At 45.6% G+C, this 14160-nt stretch overlaps 6 protein-coding genes across 6 annotated transcripts; 2 read left to right on the forward strand and 4 right to left on the reverse strand.

Moving 5' to 3' along the window:
- Positions 1-613: 613 nt before the first annotated feature.
- On the reverse strand, positions 614-1755 carry BHQ10_009201 (uncharacterized protein; the record flags this gene model as incomplete). Its single annotated transcript, XM_040882092.1, has 4 exons — positions 614-1024; positions 1124-1392; positions 1458-1530; positions 1582-1755. The coding sequence occupies 4 exons, from the start codon at positions 1753-1755 to the stop codon at positions 614-616; spliced, it is 927 nt and encodes a 308-aa protein (XP_040737703.1).
- Positions 1756-3019: 1264 nt separating this feature from the next.
- BHQ10_009202 (uncharacterized protein) lies at positions 3020-4177 on the forward strand (the record flags this gene model as incomplete). Its single annotated transcript, XM_040882093.1, has 1 exon — positions 3020-4177. The coding sequence occupies one exon, from the start codon at positions 3020-3022 to the stop codon at positions 4175-4177; it is 1158 nt and encodes a 385-aa protein (XP_040737704.1).
- A 1602-nt stretch (positions 4178-5779) lies between these two features.
- On the forward strand, positions 5780-6774 carry BHQ10_009203 (uncharacterized protein; the record flags this gene model as incomplete). The annotated part of the gene is made up of 2 exons (XM_040882094.1): positions 5780-5853; positions 5904-6774. The coding sequence occupies 2 exons, from the start codon at positions 5780-5782 to the stop codon at positions 6772-6774; spliced, it is 945 nt and encodes a 314-aa protein (XP_040737705.1).
- Positions 6775-7229: 455 nt separating this feature from the next.
- Positions 7230-7892, reverse strand: BHQ10_009204 (uncharacterized protein; the record flags this gene model as incomplete). Its single annotated transcript, XM_040882095.1, has 4 exons — positions 7230-7281; positions 7349-7526; positions 7570-7736; positions 7861-7892. 4 exons carry the CDS (start codon positions 7890-7892, stop codon positions 7230-7232), a joined length of 429 nt encoding a protein of 142 aa, XP_040737706.1.
- A 307-nt stretch (positions 7893-8199) lies between these two features.
- BHQ10_009205 (uncharacterized protein) lies at positions 8200-9726 on the reverse strand (the record flags this gene model as incomplete). Its single annotated transcript, XM_040882096.1, has 1 exon — positions 8200-9726. The coding sequence occupies one exon, from the start codon at positions 9724-9726 to the stop codon at positions 8200-8202; it is 1527 nt and encodes a 508-aa protein (XP_040737707.1).
- A 1362-nt stretch (positions 9727-11088) lies between these two features.
- On the reverse strand, positions 11089-12069 carry BHQ10_009206 (uncharacterized protein; the record flags this gene model as incomplete). The annotated part of the gene is made up of 1 exon (XM_040882097.1): positions 11089-12069. The coding sequence occupies one exon, from the start codon at positions 12067-12069 to the stop codon at positions 11089-11091; it is 981 nt and encodes a 326-aa protein (XP_040737708.1).
- Positions 12070-14160: the final 2091 nt, after the last annotated feature.

The following is a 14160-nucleotide window of genomic DNA, read 5'->3' on the forward strand; positions in this document are numbered from 1 at the left end:
GAGTTAATCGTACTTACTCAACGATCTGACGGAGGGATATAATTAGTTAGATGAGCCCAGCGATGGCAAAGTACATATGGTTATGAGGAATAATCCTTCTCGTGAGGGCATTGTTACAGTTTAAAGCTGCAAGCAACCATGGCTAATTTAGTATTCGGTATAGAATACCCCGAGCGATCGACCGAAGGGCTTGGAGATAGTGTGGAGAGCACGAGTAATGTTACGCTGAGTCCAATTTTATATGAATGATCATTTGTAACAAGGTTAGGGCTGGGTGGAGCAGCTCCATCGTGGTTCATGATTCTTCGCGCCGCCTTCTGGCTTGTGTCAATTGCATCAAGACAACACGGATTTTCGGGATAATATGCTGTGCAGTTGGCGTACCGTTCGGTAGATAGTACATGTCATAGCTAGTTAGTGTACTTGGACAAACTTTGAAGGTTTTTACAAGTCAACTTTGCTTTGACGTCATATGGGTATGCCACGTTAGCTTTTGGATGCCGAAACATTTCAATTCTATCCCATGCAACTAATCACAGCTCATCATCTAGTTCAAAAAGGCCATGATTGACAATGATAGTTCAGGACTTTTAGCGGTGTCGTCAGAAATGGTTTACTGAAACCAGGGCCCATTTTCCTCGAAAAATTGCTTCAAGTTCTTAGGTTTCTCATCCATTTGCGCCAGCGTCCATTTCAAATCTTCCTCACCAGTCGGTCCATAGTACCCCCATTTTGTGAAAAGCACGGGGGGCCGGGCCAGACTTTGCTTCATTGGATCATCCGTCAAGAGCAGGATCTCTGCTTCTGTTGGTAGTACAACCTTCTTGCCTGACACTTCAGAAAACGTGTCGATCATCTCCTGGGCTGTATAATAGGCTGTAGCTGCAGTCAAGCGAGCATTATTGTATTTGATGGGATCCCGAAGGGCTGGGGCTATGAATTTGCCAATGTCCGCGATGTCGATATAAGGTATCCGATCCGATGGGTTCCAAGCGAAATTGTACATGACAATTCCGTTGTCAAGCTTCATACAAGTAAGGTTAGCATAACAGCTTCAAGTGCTTTGAACTCAATTGAATAATGCGTTCTTGCTGTGGATTGATGGAAATGAACAGCTTAGCACCTTTGGCGGCGCGATAATAGGACTGAAAATATTTTGCATGAAGAAGGCCGTCATTATAAATACACAACTTGAAAATGAGAGTGTCCGAATATACTTTTCAACTTCGGCTTTGCTATCGAAGTGATGGACGGTCGTCAACTCCCCATTGCTGAACTTTGTCACATTGGGCAATGAAGACCAAATGAATACTGAGACACCTGCTGCTCGTGCTGCATCAGCGACAGCTTTTCCCTGCGTGATCTCTATAGCTGCATCTCTGCTTTCCCAATCTACGTAAGAGACAGAGCACGCTATTAGACCAAAGCAAACAAATCATCTCAAATAAGAAACGCACAGTTGGTCACGGAAAATACGCCGTAGGCACCAGAGACTGCCGCACCAAGAGTCTCTGGCTTGTCCATGTCTGCCTATACAACAGTTAACGTAAGAAACAGATGATTAAGAGCTTTCTATCTGACTTGCACGACTTCCACCCCCTTCTTCCTAAGTCCTTCGGCGGTGGATTTCGAAGCATCCCGTGTAATGGCCCGAAAGTGGTATGCTTTGGAGAACTGGGGATGGTTGAGCATATAGTCAAGAAGAGAACCACCTTGCTGGCCAGTGGCACCGAAGATAACAAATAATTTGGTCATTTTTGCTTAAGTCTTTCTTGTGAAGCTTGACTTCAACGCATAGAACGTATTAAAGGTCTGACAAGGGCAATTGTGAGCGATAAAAATTCATGGATGCGTCCAAATTGAAGGGAAGGCTAGATTTTATAATTAAGCCCAATCTTTATATCCTGTGCTCGTTATCCCTTAAATCCACAAACGGACCTTCGACCCGGCATTTAGGGCTAGGGTTACCAGCTGCTTAAGTCCGCTTGCGGACCTGCGGACTTATAGCTTTGTAATCCTAGTAATGGCCTAACAACAGCCGAATCTCCGTCTGACAAAATAATACACAAACTCTATGAACACAGTATCCAAACACCGAGAATGGATCTAAAAGGACCGCCGAGAGGACACTCCTGCAAACGCTGTAAAGAGCGAAAGATCAAATGCGACGGAAGACAGCCGTGTTCTTCCTGCAGCCGCGCTGAGGTGACATGTTTGGCGAGGCCACCGGCGATGCCACGTCGAGCTCGACGGAAAATTCAACCTGTCTCATCATCCAAGGAGAGACGAACTCAATTACAGACGTTTGATGCCACAGATGAGTATTTGATCAATGATGAGCAGGGTCATCCTCGCTATGTCAACCAGTGAGTTCATCTTTTCTCAGTAAACAGGAGGTAGTTAACCCGAGACCTCAATAGTCCCCTATGGGAAGACCTTTTGAAAGAGGTATGTCACATTCTGTAAATGCTGGTTGGCATTGTTTGATAGAAACAGCTGAAGCATTTTCAAGTTACCAAGCAGCGCTCCATCGCAATATACTTCAGAACATACTATGATATCCTCAAGCGCAACCGGTCTTCTCTGGGGAGTATCTGAATACGTATCGCTACGACAATTCCACCCAAGCACAGTGCAGATCTTTCAGTTGTGGCAGATATTCTTGGATAATGTACAGTTACTCACGAAGATCCTCCATGCGACATCAATACAGAAAAAAATTAGTACAATCACGGCGGATCTTGATCAGATACCTCGCGAATTCGAGGCACTTATGTTCAGTATCTACTTGGCTGCTGTGAACTCAATATCAGACTCAGAATGTCAATCAATACTTAAAGAGAGAAAGGCTATAATACAACGGGTATTTACCAGAGCAACACAACAAGCCCTAGCCAATGCCGAATGTCTCAAATCATGCAGTCTGGTGGTCTTACAGGCCTTAACATTGTACTTGGTAAGTGCCCGAAAGGCGTTTGTTTGATGATGATTATGCTAACATTCGACTTACAAGCTATCCATGCAACAACATCATGATCATCAATCAGCTTGGCTCCTCACTGGTCTCGCCGTACGAAGCGGCCAACGCATGGGACTCCACAAAAGTACTATCACACGAAACATACCACCCTTCGAATCTGAATTGCGGCTCAGACTTTGGTGGCAGATCATACTTTTGGACTGCAAAGCTGCAAAGCTATCCGGGTTTGCGATGGATATCAAAGCCGACAGTTATTTTAGTGGCCAGCTACCGCTGAATATCAACGATGCAAATCTATACCCTGAAATGACTGGGCTGCCTGCCGAAATTACATCGCATTCAACCGAGATGGTACTTTGTCTCGTCATCTACGAATGCACGAGTTTCATCACAAAGTTCCCAAGTCTGGTAGATATGGGGAGCTGTGAAGAGGACGAATTACAAAAGACAAGCAATTACATTATTGATGAGTTTGTCGAGCGGCTGCAGAATAGATTTCTGTGTTTCTGCGATGAGGCCAACTCATTCCAACTTTTGACGACGTTACTTGCCAAAATATTCTTGTCCCAGATACGTATCAGAGCGCTACAGGCTTTACAAAGACATCAGAAAAACTCCACAAGCTCTACTGGAATCTCCCATCAAATGTCCGCACAACATGGGGAAATGCTACTAATCTGGCATACCGATGTGGTTGAAACTACAAACAAAATTTACGACACTTCGGCTTTACAACAGTACATATGGTTCGTCCACAATCTCTTTCCATACGAATCCCTCGTATACATTCTGAAGGTCCTACAAAGTAGAATAAAGGGTAGCGAAGTTGAGCGTGCATGGTATGCCGTTGATGTAATACTGAATATTTTCGCAGGCACTGACTGGCTACCATGTGGGAATCCGAACGATGGCATGTATGCAGCCATGGGAGCATTGGCAATCAAGGCATGGCGTGCTCGTACGTCTGCATGTTTGCCCGATGGGTTGCTTAGTTTTCGTTGGGTAGATATCCTATCTCTGAAGCTTGGTATGAACCAGCAGAGGGATGATATGGCTCAAGCAGAAGATGTTGCAGGTGTGGAAATTCCCGGTGATACAAATCCGCTTAATCACTTCTTTCCGACTGGTGAAGCGGCAGGTGGGCAAAGTATGGAGATTGGGTGGGATTATTGGACGGAGTTCATAGAGCCTCTATAGCCTCAGAGCAATACTATGTCTTGCTTTCTTCTCAAAGTGGATAACAGAGATACAGATACAGGATCGATACACGTATAGTAGGCCATCTCAAGCACCAGAGCCTTATTTTCATCAAACCTCAAATACAAGAGGCTCTTCTCCTCTCTTCCATCTCCAATAATTTGTAGCCTCTAAAACATCATGACAACCTTTCATTAGGAATCCCCACTTCTTCCAAAATCCCTCCGTCACCTCCCATCCACGCACATCCCATGGCGGCGACCACACTATCACGCCCCGGCGCTCAATTTCCGACTGTGGGAAACCTTCAAACAAGCCTCCCATAGTGTCTGACCAGAGTTCGTCCTCGTCAAATGTCCCAAGAGCCAGAAGAGCATTGTCTCGCCACCGGGGATGTGGTACAACATCAACCCAATCTTCATGAGGAATGGTCTGTTGAAGTTTCGTGGGCCATAATGAAGGCGGAATTTGACCGGGTAGTGATGGTTCAGGCAAGACGTTGAGAGTGTCTACCGAGCAAGACGTTATTGTAAGTAGAGGTGCCAGTATCTTGATGTTGATGATAGTAGCACGCAAGACATTATACTGAAGGAGAGTGATAAGATGGTCTGGGCAAAGAGGAAATATGATCTTGTTTGGCGTTTGGCTGGCAGGCGTGACTATTATCCTCTCTACTGACAATGGAGAAGGGCATAGTAAGGGGTTATGCGTTGTTCCAATCGTGGTATCCACCTTCGAGGCTGGTATGTTTACTACTGTCTGTGTTTCATCATCCCAGCATGGAACTGAGGGCTCTTCCATCTTGGTCGGGCTGTAATTTACCACAGAGAACACTTCCTCTTTTCCTCCTGCCTCCAGTGCTTTACGTCTTCCTGGGTGTCATCAGAAATGTTCTGGTCTGGATCAAGACTGCCCGCCATGAATGAAACCTACGGCGATAAGCTCTAACGTTGAGCCGATTTTGCCTCTTCCTTCGAGCAGCGGCATCTGCAAGCCCTGTCCAATCATCCTGATCAGTCAAGGCCTGGTCTCTGGATTAGTACTCTGTGTGAGCTAGCATGGATTGACTCCACTGTACTCACCTCGGTCAGTTGCGACATTGGCAACAGCTGAACCGCCATTCTATCAGATACAGCTGTGAATAACTGGCGTATCTAGGATGAAGTACTTCGGAGCGTTACGAAGGAGTGAAATGAATACGAAATTGGTTGCCTGAACTGTGTGCCTGAATATGGCTAGAGATAACCACTTTCTATTGGCTGTCTCTCGAGATAAGTGGACCACTGTCTCCAACTAAACTTGATATGCTCTAGCGTCCTGCAGCCTGCTTACAGCTAAGCCCTTTTGGGCTTGTTCTATCAAAAGCTTCACGAATCAATCTTCACCGATTCACCTACACATCCTTCTGTACAAATCACGGTGAAAACGGTTCTGACATAGACCGGAAGCTAGACTCCAAAAATTGAATATTTAAAGAGGGCTCATCTCCCACCTTAAGGGAGGAGCTTCTCTAGAAATACGTTTTCAGTCCACTACGAATCTGGGCTATTAAACTATCCTACGTCTACTGCTCTAAACCTAATACGTTTTTGTCTGATAACCATGACCTTTCACCCTGACTCCCTTCCAGACCTAGCTGGTAAGGTATATGTCGTCACTGGAGGAAATTCTGGCATGTAGGTCCTTCCTGTCCAGCTATATTTGCGGACATACCTAACTGTAGTAGTGGCTACTATACAGTCGCTCGACTTGCACAGCATGGAGCACACGTCTATCTATGTGCCCGCTCCGTTGAGAAAGGCAACACCGCTATCACAGAGATCAAAGCATTGTATCCACAAGCCAAAATAACCCTTCTGCGCATCGACCACCTCGATATGTCTAGCGTAGTTGCTGCAGCCAAAGAATTCCTCTCAAAACAAACCGCCCTCCACGGACTCGTCAACAACGCCGGCATTATGGCAACTCCGTACGAAATAACCAAGGACGGATACGAAGCACAATGGCAAACCAACTATCTCGCTCATTGGGTGTTTACCTCACATCTCTTGCCTTGTATGCTTCAGACTTCACAATCTGCGCCGAGAGGTGATGTCCGCATCGTCAATGTGTCCTCATCGGGTCACTGGTTTGGGCCAAAGAATGGTATCAATTTTGCCGACACATCCCTCCGTGATGCCGATAGCATGGCTCGTTATGGCCAATCCAAACTCGCCAACGTTCTACATATCAAAACACTGCACGAGATGTACGGACCAGGATCACCTGCCGCCACTTCCAGCCAAGGTGAAATCTGGTGCTCAATCGTACATCCCGGTTTGGTAGAGAGCAACCTCGGGCAACATGCAGACTTCCCTTCCTGGCTCAAGTTGGTTGCCGGCGTCTACGACAAACTGGGTGGGCGGCTTCATCCTGATAAAGGGTCTTGGACAAGTGTTTTTTGCGTGGCTAGTCCTCAAATGAGATCGGAGCAGAGCGGTGTATATTTCCAGAGGATTGCGGAGGTTGGATGGCAGAGTAGGCAAGCCAAAGACGCAGCATTGGCTGCGAAGTTGGAGGGCTGGACAAAGTCTGAGATGGAGAAGTGGCTGAAATGAAGAATACGCAACGCATGAAAATGACGAGCCTAGATGGTGATGTTAATAATTTCTGCTCCTTCTTAAAGTTTCCATCTCATCATATGCCAAGCAGGATTCTATCCCGTGCATGGATTGACTTCACCATTAACCAGCCGTGGACTGCGGAAGTTTTGCCCTGAAAGCATCCTCAAAGCATCCGAGTAGCCAACAATAGAAAGCAGCTACAATAAATTGTGCGAACCGCGAACTCAAAAATGAAAGTCTAGTATATTCAATATGATTTGTAATATTCATAACAAAAAAAGAAATGGTACAAAGGGACTGTATGTAAATTTTGTCGGCAGCCGGACCCGTCAAATCTATTCACAGATCTTTCAAATCGCTATGCTCATACTGTACAATGAGACCAAAAATTTAACGAGGGCGTCATCTTGTTGCTGTACATTTCAAAAGGATCAATGTCCGGGCGCGATTTACTCGTCGCCAGCTTCGGCACGACCGGCTTTGGAGTTTAAGTATTCGTTGCTAACCGGATGTCAGTATGTTCAGAACCAGTGCATGTATCTCCATCCACCATAAATATCAGACGTACCGCTCAACGGCCCAGTCCATCAATGAGTACGCCACGATGAATGGAGGGGCGACGTAGAGGACTTGGTGACGGAATCGGCGGAAAGTGTTGAAGATGGCGGTGTGCCAGAAGTTAGGGAAGAGGCGCTGGCGGTTAGGAGAGAGGGTGTAGGTGGTAACGCCCTTTTCAGCGCGGGCAACTAAAGTGAAAAGAAAGCTTGTAAGTATCAATTGGACAAGAACGATGTGGATGGTGGTTGGCGAGGCGATCGAGATCCAGGCACGACATCTCCACTCGGGATCGCGGAGGAAGGGTAACGGGAGGTTTTATCGCATGAATTGTAGATGGGTCGATCGACTCGAAGTGAAGGAGGAATAGCTTACTGTGACCACCCCAACCCTGCTGCCAGCTGTAGCGAGAAGTTGATGTCAGCTAATCTTCACAAACTTCGGTTCCTGACCGAAGACTTTGCGCTATCATCCAGGAACCGAGGAACAACAACGGGAGCCGGAGAAGAAGAAGCAGCAGCATACCTTCCGTGCTTGGGTGCGTATCCGCCAGTCATTGTGAAGTATTCGACAACGAGAATGTGAAAGCAATTGAAGATGCTGCGACAGGTCAAGCTCTGAGGAATGTTGTTCAGGATTGATCGGGTTCTTTCGCTCGGGATAGACGGCTTGGCAAACCTATCCCGCTAAGCCCGACCCGGCAGAGCGTACCTGTCACGTGGCGGCTCATCACGGAATTCCCAGGAACAAAGAGCTCTCTCGATATTACTTTTATTCCAACCCTCAATTGCTCGATCGAATAAAAAGCTTTCAATTCAACGATTCTACGGGTACATACAAAGAAGATGCCCTCTTCCAACCGAACTAACCCGATTTCTCTGCATGAGATGGCTTTCTAGTAGTTTTCAACGCATAAAGAAGACTCAAGACGATACCCATACCGCCAATCCCAATTCCCGTATATTGCGCTGCATGATAGCCCTTGAGCTTGTCGTCGAAGGTTAAACCTCCGTTATTGATATGTACTTCCACGGTGCCCGCGATGCCGAGACCGATCGAAATGCTGTAATTCACTACAGTCGTCACCAACGACGCCGCTACGCCCTGATTGCGACGACCGACCGCATCAGACAGTATGACAGTTGCCGCTGGAAAAGACATGTCCATCCCCCATGGCATCACCAAGAGCGAAACAAAAGTGAGCGCCCAGTATGTCTGGCCTACTGGACTGATGGCCATTAGTATGCTGCCTATCGTGAATGCCGAAAGCGCAATGAACATTATCCAGCCGGGTTTGGCCTTGCCCATCAAGTAGGCTGTGACGAGCGAAGCGGCAAGACCCGAGGGCGCTGGCGGGACAAACTGGGCGGCTGCCAATAAAGGTGTGATTCCGCGAATATCCTCGAGGAATCTCCAAGTATAAAACACCCAGATCCCAAAACTAGACCACCCACAAGCCACACACCCTAGAATGAAACAGACATCTGTGTTCAATGTTTCGAACGGAATCAGCGGCTGTGGTGACATGGCGACTTCATAGTAGATGAATGCGGCCAAAAACATAAACCCAATGATCAGCAAGACATAAACATATGCCTTCTGCCACCCCACTACTGGCGCCTGATTCCATGCAATGTTCACAAGAACCAATCCGGTCACGCCGAGTGCTGCCCCTATAACGTCTAGCTCAGCAAGAATCTTCGACAACGGCATATCCGCCGTATGAGACGGTGTTGAGGGAACCACCAAGTACACAATCACAGCGAGCAGCATGCAATAAATGGCCATGCACCAAAACGCCCAAGGCCACCATGCCAACTCGGCTAGTAAAGCCGCAAAGACTGCGCCCACCACTGCTCCGCTTGGTGCCATGCCTCCGAAAAGAGCAAATATCAGTCGTTTCTTGTTTCCTGGTGGATAGGTAGCTCCAAGAATGGCAAGGGCGTTTGGGAACAACATTGCCGGTCCTAATCCTTGCAAAGCTCGAGCGAAGATGAACAGTATGTAGTTGGAATAAATGCTTACACCGGCTACCAACGACCAGATCGAAAACCAGGAGAAGCCGACGAGCAGCATGAGCCGATAGCCAAACATGTCACCGCATCGTCCGAAGAAAAGAATGAATGTGCCGACTGTTAGGGAGTATCCGGCTATTAACCAACTCGAGATCCCAGGATTAGAAATGTCGAAGCTTTCTCCGATGATGTCCAATGGCGATAGACAGGCACCCAAAGCCGCCTGAGTCATGAATTGAGCCATACATACTACAGCAACAAAGACGAATTCGTGTGCAGGGCTGAAAGAATTAGCAGCTGCACGCAAGGACTCTGTTCGGGATAGCTGTGCCTCGAGGACAGGATCATCTCTCCCCGATGATTCGAAGTCAGACATTCTCGAAGTTTGACTGGATGCAAAGCCAGCGCTATGTAGACTTCGTCTTATCTAAATCGCTCCACCATTAATTTTTGGTAGGAAAGTATACAGTGTCGATCTTCTTACCAGCCCTAATCAATATTGGAGACGATATGATAATTATTAGCAGTCCATGACGCTTCTCCCTTCGATTTTGAAGATGCTGAATAGATGTCGTTAGGTTAAATGATATAATATCACGGAGAAAGGTGAAATTTTTCTGCGTCATAATTAACGATATGGGGCTCATTTTGCATCACGATAAGATAAATGCTTCCATGCACCAAATGACATCCGGAAACCCTTCTTGAAAGAGGAAATCAAGATCCATACCTCGATTCTGGGCTATATGATTGGTAGAAACGTCCATCCTATGGATATATGGATATATGGATATATCCATCAGCGATTCGTATATCCGATTGGCAAAAAGCTCTCCACATCTCCGATCATACATGTGGAGGTGGTAATCTCTATACTGTCGGGAAAGAATTTATCTCTAGTATCTATTCAGATCAGCTTGAAAACCAGGGAAATTATTCCCAGCTCATCGAATCTCAAATCTAAGTAAGATACAAAAATCTAGTTGTCATGACGTCAAATCTACACTCAGATTTCGGCTTGTGGCAACCTAATTCCACCAAGAAACCGTGTATTATCAACTTCTTACTATGTACACGATACACGACTATCTAGCTGGACGCTGTGTAGCTTAACACTTTACCTCACATTTCGTAACGCCTTGTCTCGAAGTAGATTGTCCATTGAATCCGTATCCAGGTAGAGTGCGACGTCCATACCTCCGTCATTGTGCATCGAATCAAACACCTGAAGTACACCATCGATTTTGGGCATTATCGCATGGACATATCGTGGAGGCATCGAGGTTCCTTCGAAATCGATTTGATGCGCCTGCAGCCGGAGCCATGAAGTTACAATGACATGCCGCTGTCCTGGGAAGCACTGCCAAAGTCTCAATGGAGAAAGTTCGTGGGCTGCATCATGCAGTATTGCACCCACTTTGTCTGGAGTGAAAAGTGATACGGTTTTGCGAATTGACCTAGCAAGGCTTCCAACACTCTCTGAACACGCTATGGAGCCGTATCGCTTGACATGTGTCAGGAACAAGGGTGACCCGATCCATGAGTCTGGTAATGCAGGAGAAACTCGCGCCCGGGCGCCTAGCGTGAGATTGATGAACACTTCGTCTGAGAATTGATCCATCTTCCTTGCCCGGTTGATTGCAGACCATAGATAGGCTAGTAAGACGTCGAGTCTTGATAGCTTCGATGGTATGCTAAGATCAGCCTGTGCTGAAGAGCGCAACTCATCCAACATCTCTCAACCAAAATGTATGTAGGCATAGCTGACTGGTCTCGAAGGGTCCCATGATGACCAAGGAGCCGAATCTGCAGGCGATAGCTTGGCTTTCTCGAGAAATGATGACGGGGGTATGATTTTTTCTAGTGTCTCCGCAAAAAAGGGCGGAAAGTCGGGAGCATCGACTTCCCAACAATCGTATCTATGCAAAGGCAATACGCGAGCGGCGACTGCGAGATGAGGATCGATATCAAACCCGTGGATATCACCAGATGCATGGCCATCCAACTGCTTCGGATCGAAAATAGGAAAGTCGGAGTACGGGAAACTGCCTGTAATATGGTCGATATCCCGACTTTTAGCTGCCCACCTGTGTACAAAGATCATCAATGACTGTGCATCACCCAGAACATGTGCCAATTTTATCCCAATCGCATATCCGCCGTCGCCAAAGAGACTGATCTGCACCGACATTCCCGGTAGACCCTTCCAGCTTTCCAAGTCATGTAATGCCAGATCACAATTTGAAATCAGTCGTGATTGCTCAAATTCATCTTCTCGCCAGACTGTCATTGATGCTCTTTCGGATGGCGTGGGTGCGAATCGGTTTGATGAGTATGAGGGATAGTAAACTATTTTCCATTCCACGCCGGGGTCATTAACGGATCCATATACCAATTTAATACGGTTGAATCGTTCCGTATAGCCACCATCCGGATCGAAGGGTGTCCATCGTATTTGACCTGCCCATTGCGGGAACTCGTCGAGGGTAGCAACGAAAGACTTTCTTAGACGGTTTAGGAGGGTATAATGGTCAGGCATTGTAACATGATGGTCGAAGATCCAGATACATCCTGTTGGGGCGAAGCGAGCTGATGTGCAATCGAGGATGGACAATGGTACGGAAATAGGTATTTCGGGTCGAGTCGTTGGAAAGAGCCGTAAGGTCGTGTTGCCGTTAGGGCGCAAAGACGTACCAATTGATACCTCTGACTGCTTCATGTTGCTATGTCACTTGTGTGATCAAATTCCTTGAAATCTGACTTCAGCTCTTTCAGACATAAGAAGTTGGTTGTACAACTACTGCCTGGCTTCTATGTCGGCTCCTCATACTGAATTTTAATCATGAGGGGTAAATTAATACAGAGTCGAAATGTTAACGATCTTTGTGTTAAGAAATCCTTGTATCCAACTCTAGACGGACTGCGGAGTAAGCTGCCATCTATCACCACTATTTTGTTTGTAACCAGAATCTCCTACTGCATGCAGTACAAGACTAATTCAAGACGGCAATTAGCCTTAACCTCTTATGGTGCCCGCACTGCTACAGTGCTAACCCGTCTTAACTGAGTAATTGGAACAGAAATGGGTAATTCATAAGTATGACGGATCATGAGTCATTTTGAATCTTCCAATGACACATAAACCAAACCCTAGGTGTGCAAGAGACTACTGTAGGGGATACGGATTGAGGTCTTACCGTTAAAGGTTATAGTTTTTATTTTAGTTATCGCTCAATTGAGTAATATGTCTGGCTGTCTTACAGGAATAGATTTCGAAAATAGCCCTAATGCGCGCTCAAGGGGATATAACCACTCCGAAGTTCGTTCGTGCAATAGTAGAACCATGCATCACGACGCAAATTACTCATTTGTATTCATCATTAGCCATTACTTATATAGGGCAGTATTACGTATTTATGTGGGTAGTCTCACAAAGAATACAACAGAAAACCCAATTTGGAAAAGGACAAGTCATTCGTTTTCATAATCATGTCTGCTTTGCACTCGAGATTATCAGAGTATAAATACGACCATAAAATCACTGAGTGAAAGTAGACTGCACACGTTTACAAAATGTTCAAAACAGGTTTCTGTCACAATCTAGGGCTCAATGTTTAATTGGTACCCAGATTGACCTTAGAATTGATGCTTTGAAAAGTGAGTCGCTTCCCCTTGAATCTTCTTTTCACCCTTGATTTATGAAGAAAAACAATTCATTTTGCCGAACTGAGGCGGTTAAAGTAATTCTATAATTCTTGCCGTTCATGGAGTCATTTGTCGACATCGTCCGAAATATATTTCCTTTCAACTACTGATCACGTTAATATCAATTATATTGAGCAGTGACTAACTATCTCATCATGCAAAAACAGTACCAGTCTATCAATAAATCCTCTACGCCGTGGGTGATTGTCATTGACCCTTTGTGGCTGATCGGTCAAATACCAGGGTGCATTCAATCTTCGAAGGCTATATAGGTACATTGAGATATTTATAGAGATACTAGCTCTAAACATTTACTCGACTTACATACCAATTTGACTAGATACCTATTCCCCAGATTTAATTTGTCGGCTTTTCTATAACAAGAGTTATGCATTGAAGCTGCAGAAAGTCATATTGACACACAGGCACTGGACCATGTAATCGAAATAGAAGCAGTTCATACGTAAGAAGTTCTCGTAGTACTAATTAAAAGATCTTCCTATAGAATATAACTAACTCAAATGATATACTAATCGTTTCAAGTGACTGCACGTTATTCCTAAAATATATCATACACAGTTTCTTATACACATAAAATAGTTTTTGGAACATAAATTTTGGGGGACTGTATCTGTATTGCAAACAATCAGCATGCAATACAACATGCCAGTAACTCCAAGCGAACTGTATTCAATGCAAAGGTTCAAAGTTCTATCCCTTTTTACAGAGGCATCAAGCCGTCTTTGCGGCACTGTACATAGTTAGATGGCGCGATAAGATGGACCCGTTTTATGTTGAGAAGTAAATTTTAATAAACGAGAGTGATATTAGCGTTCTACAGCTAGAATATATATCGAGACTTTTGATACCTGATCTAGACTAGCAGAAGTCATGTACTGCATGTGTTTTTACGGTAATCAATGATCATTACCTCGTAGAGGATAAGATTCCCAGAAATCGAGTCTACAGCAGCCGCAAATAGAGTATACTACACAACGACTTTTCTACGTCTTCATCCCGTGAACAGTGCAGGTCCCTCTTCTGCTGCAAGGGCCTGGGAGATAACAACGTCCATCACTGACCTTAACGCTTTTACTTGACACGG

This window comes from Talaromyces amestolkiae, assembly GCF_001896365.1.
Source record: "Talaromyces amestolkiae strain CIB chromosome Unknown scaffold23.1, whole genome shotgun sequence".
Lineage (NCBI taxonomy): Eukaryota > Fungi > Ascomycota > Eurotiomycetes > Eurotiales > Trichocomaceae > Talaromyces > Talaromyces amestolkiae.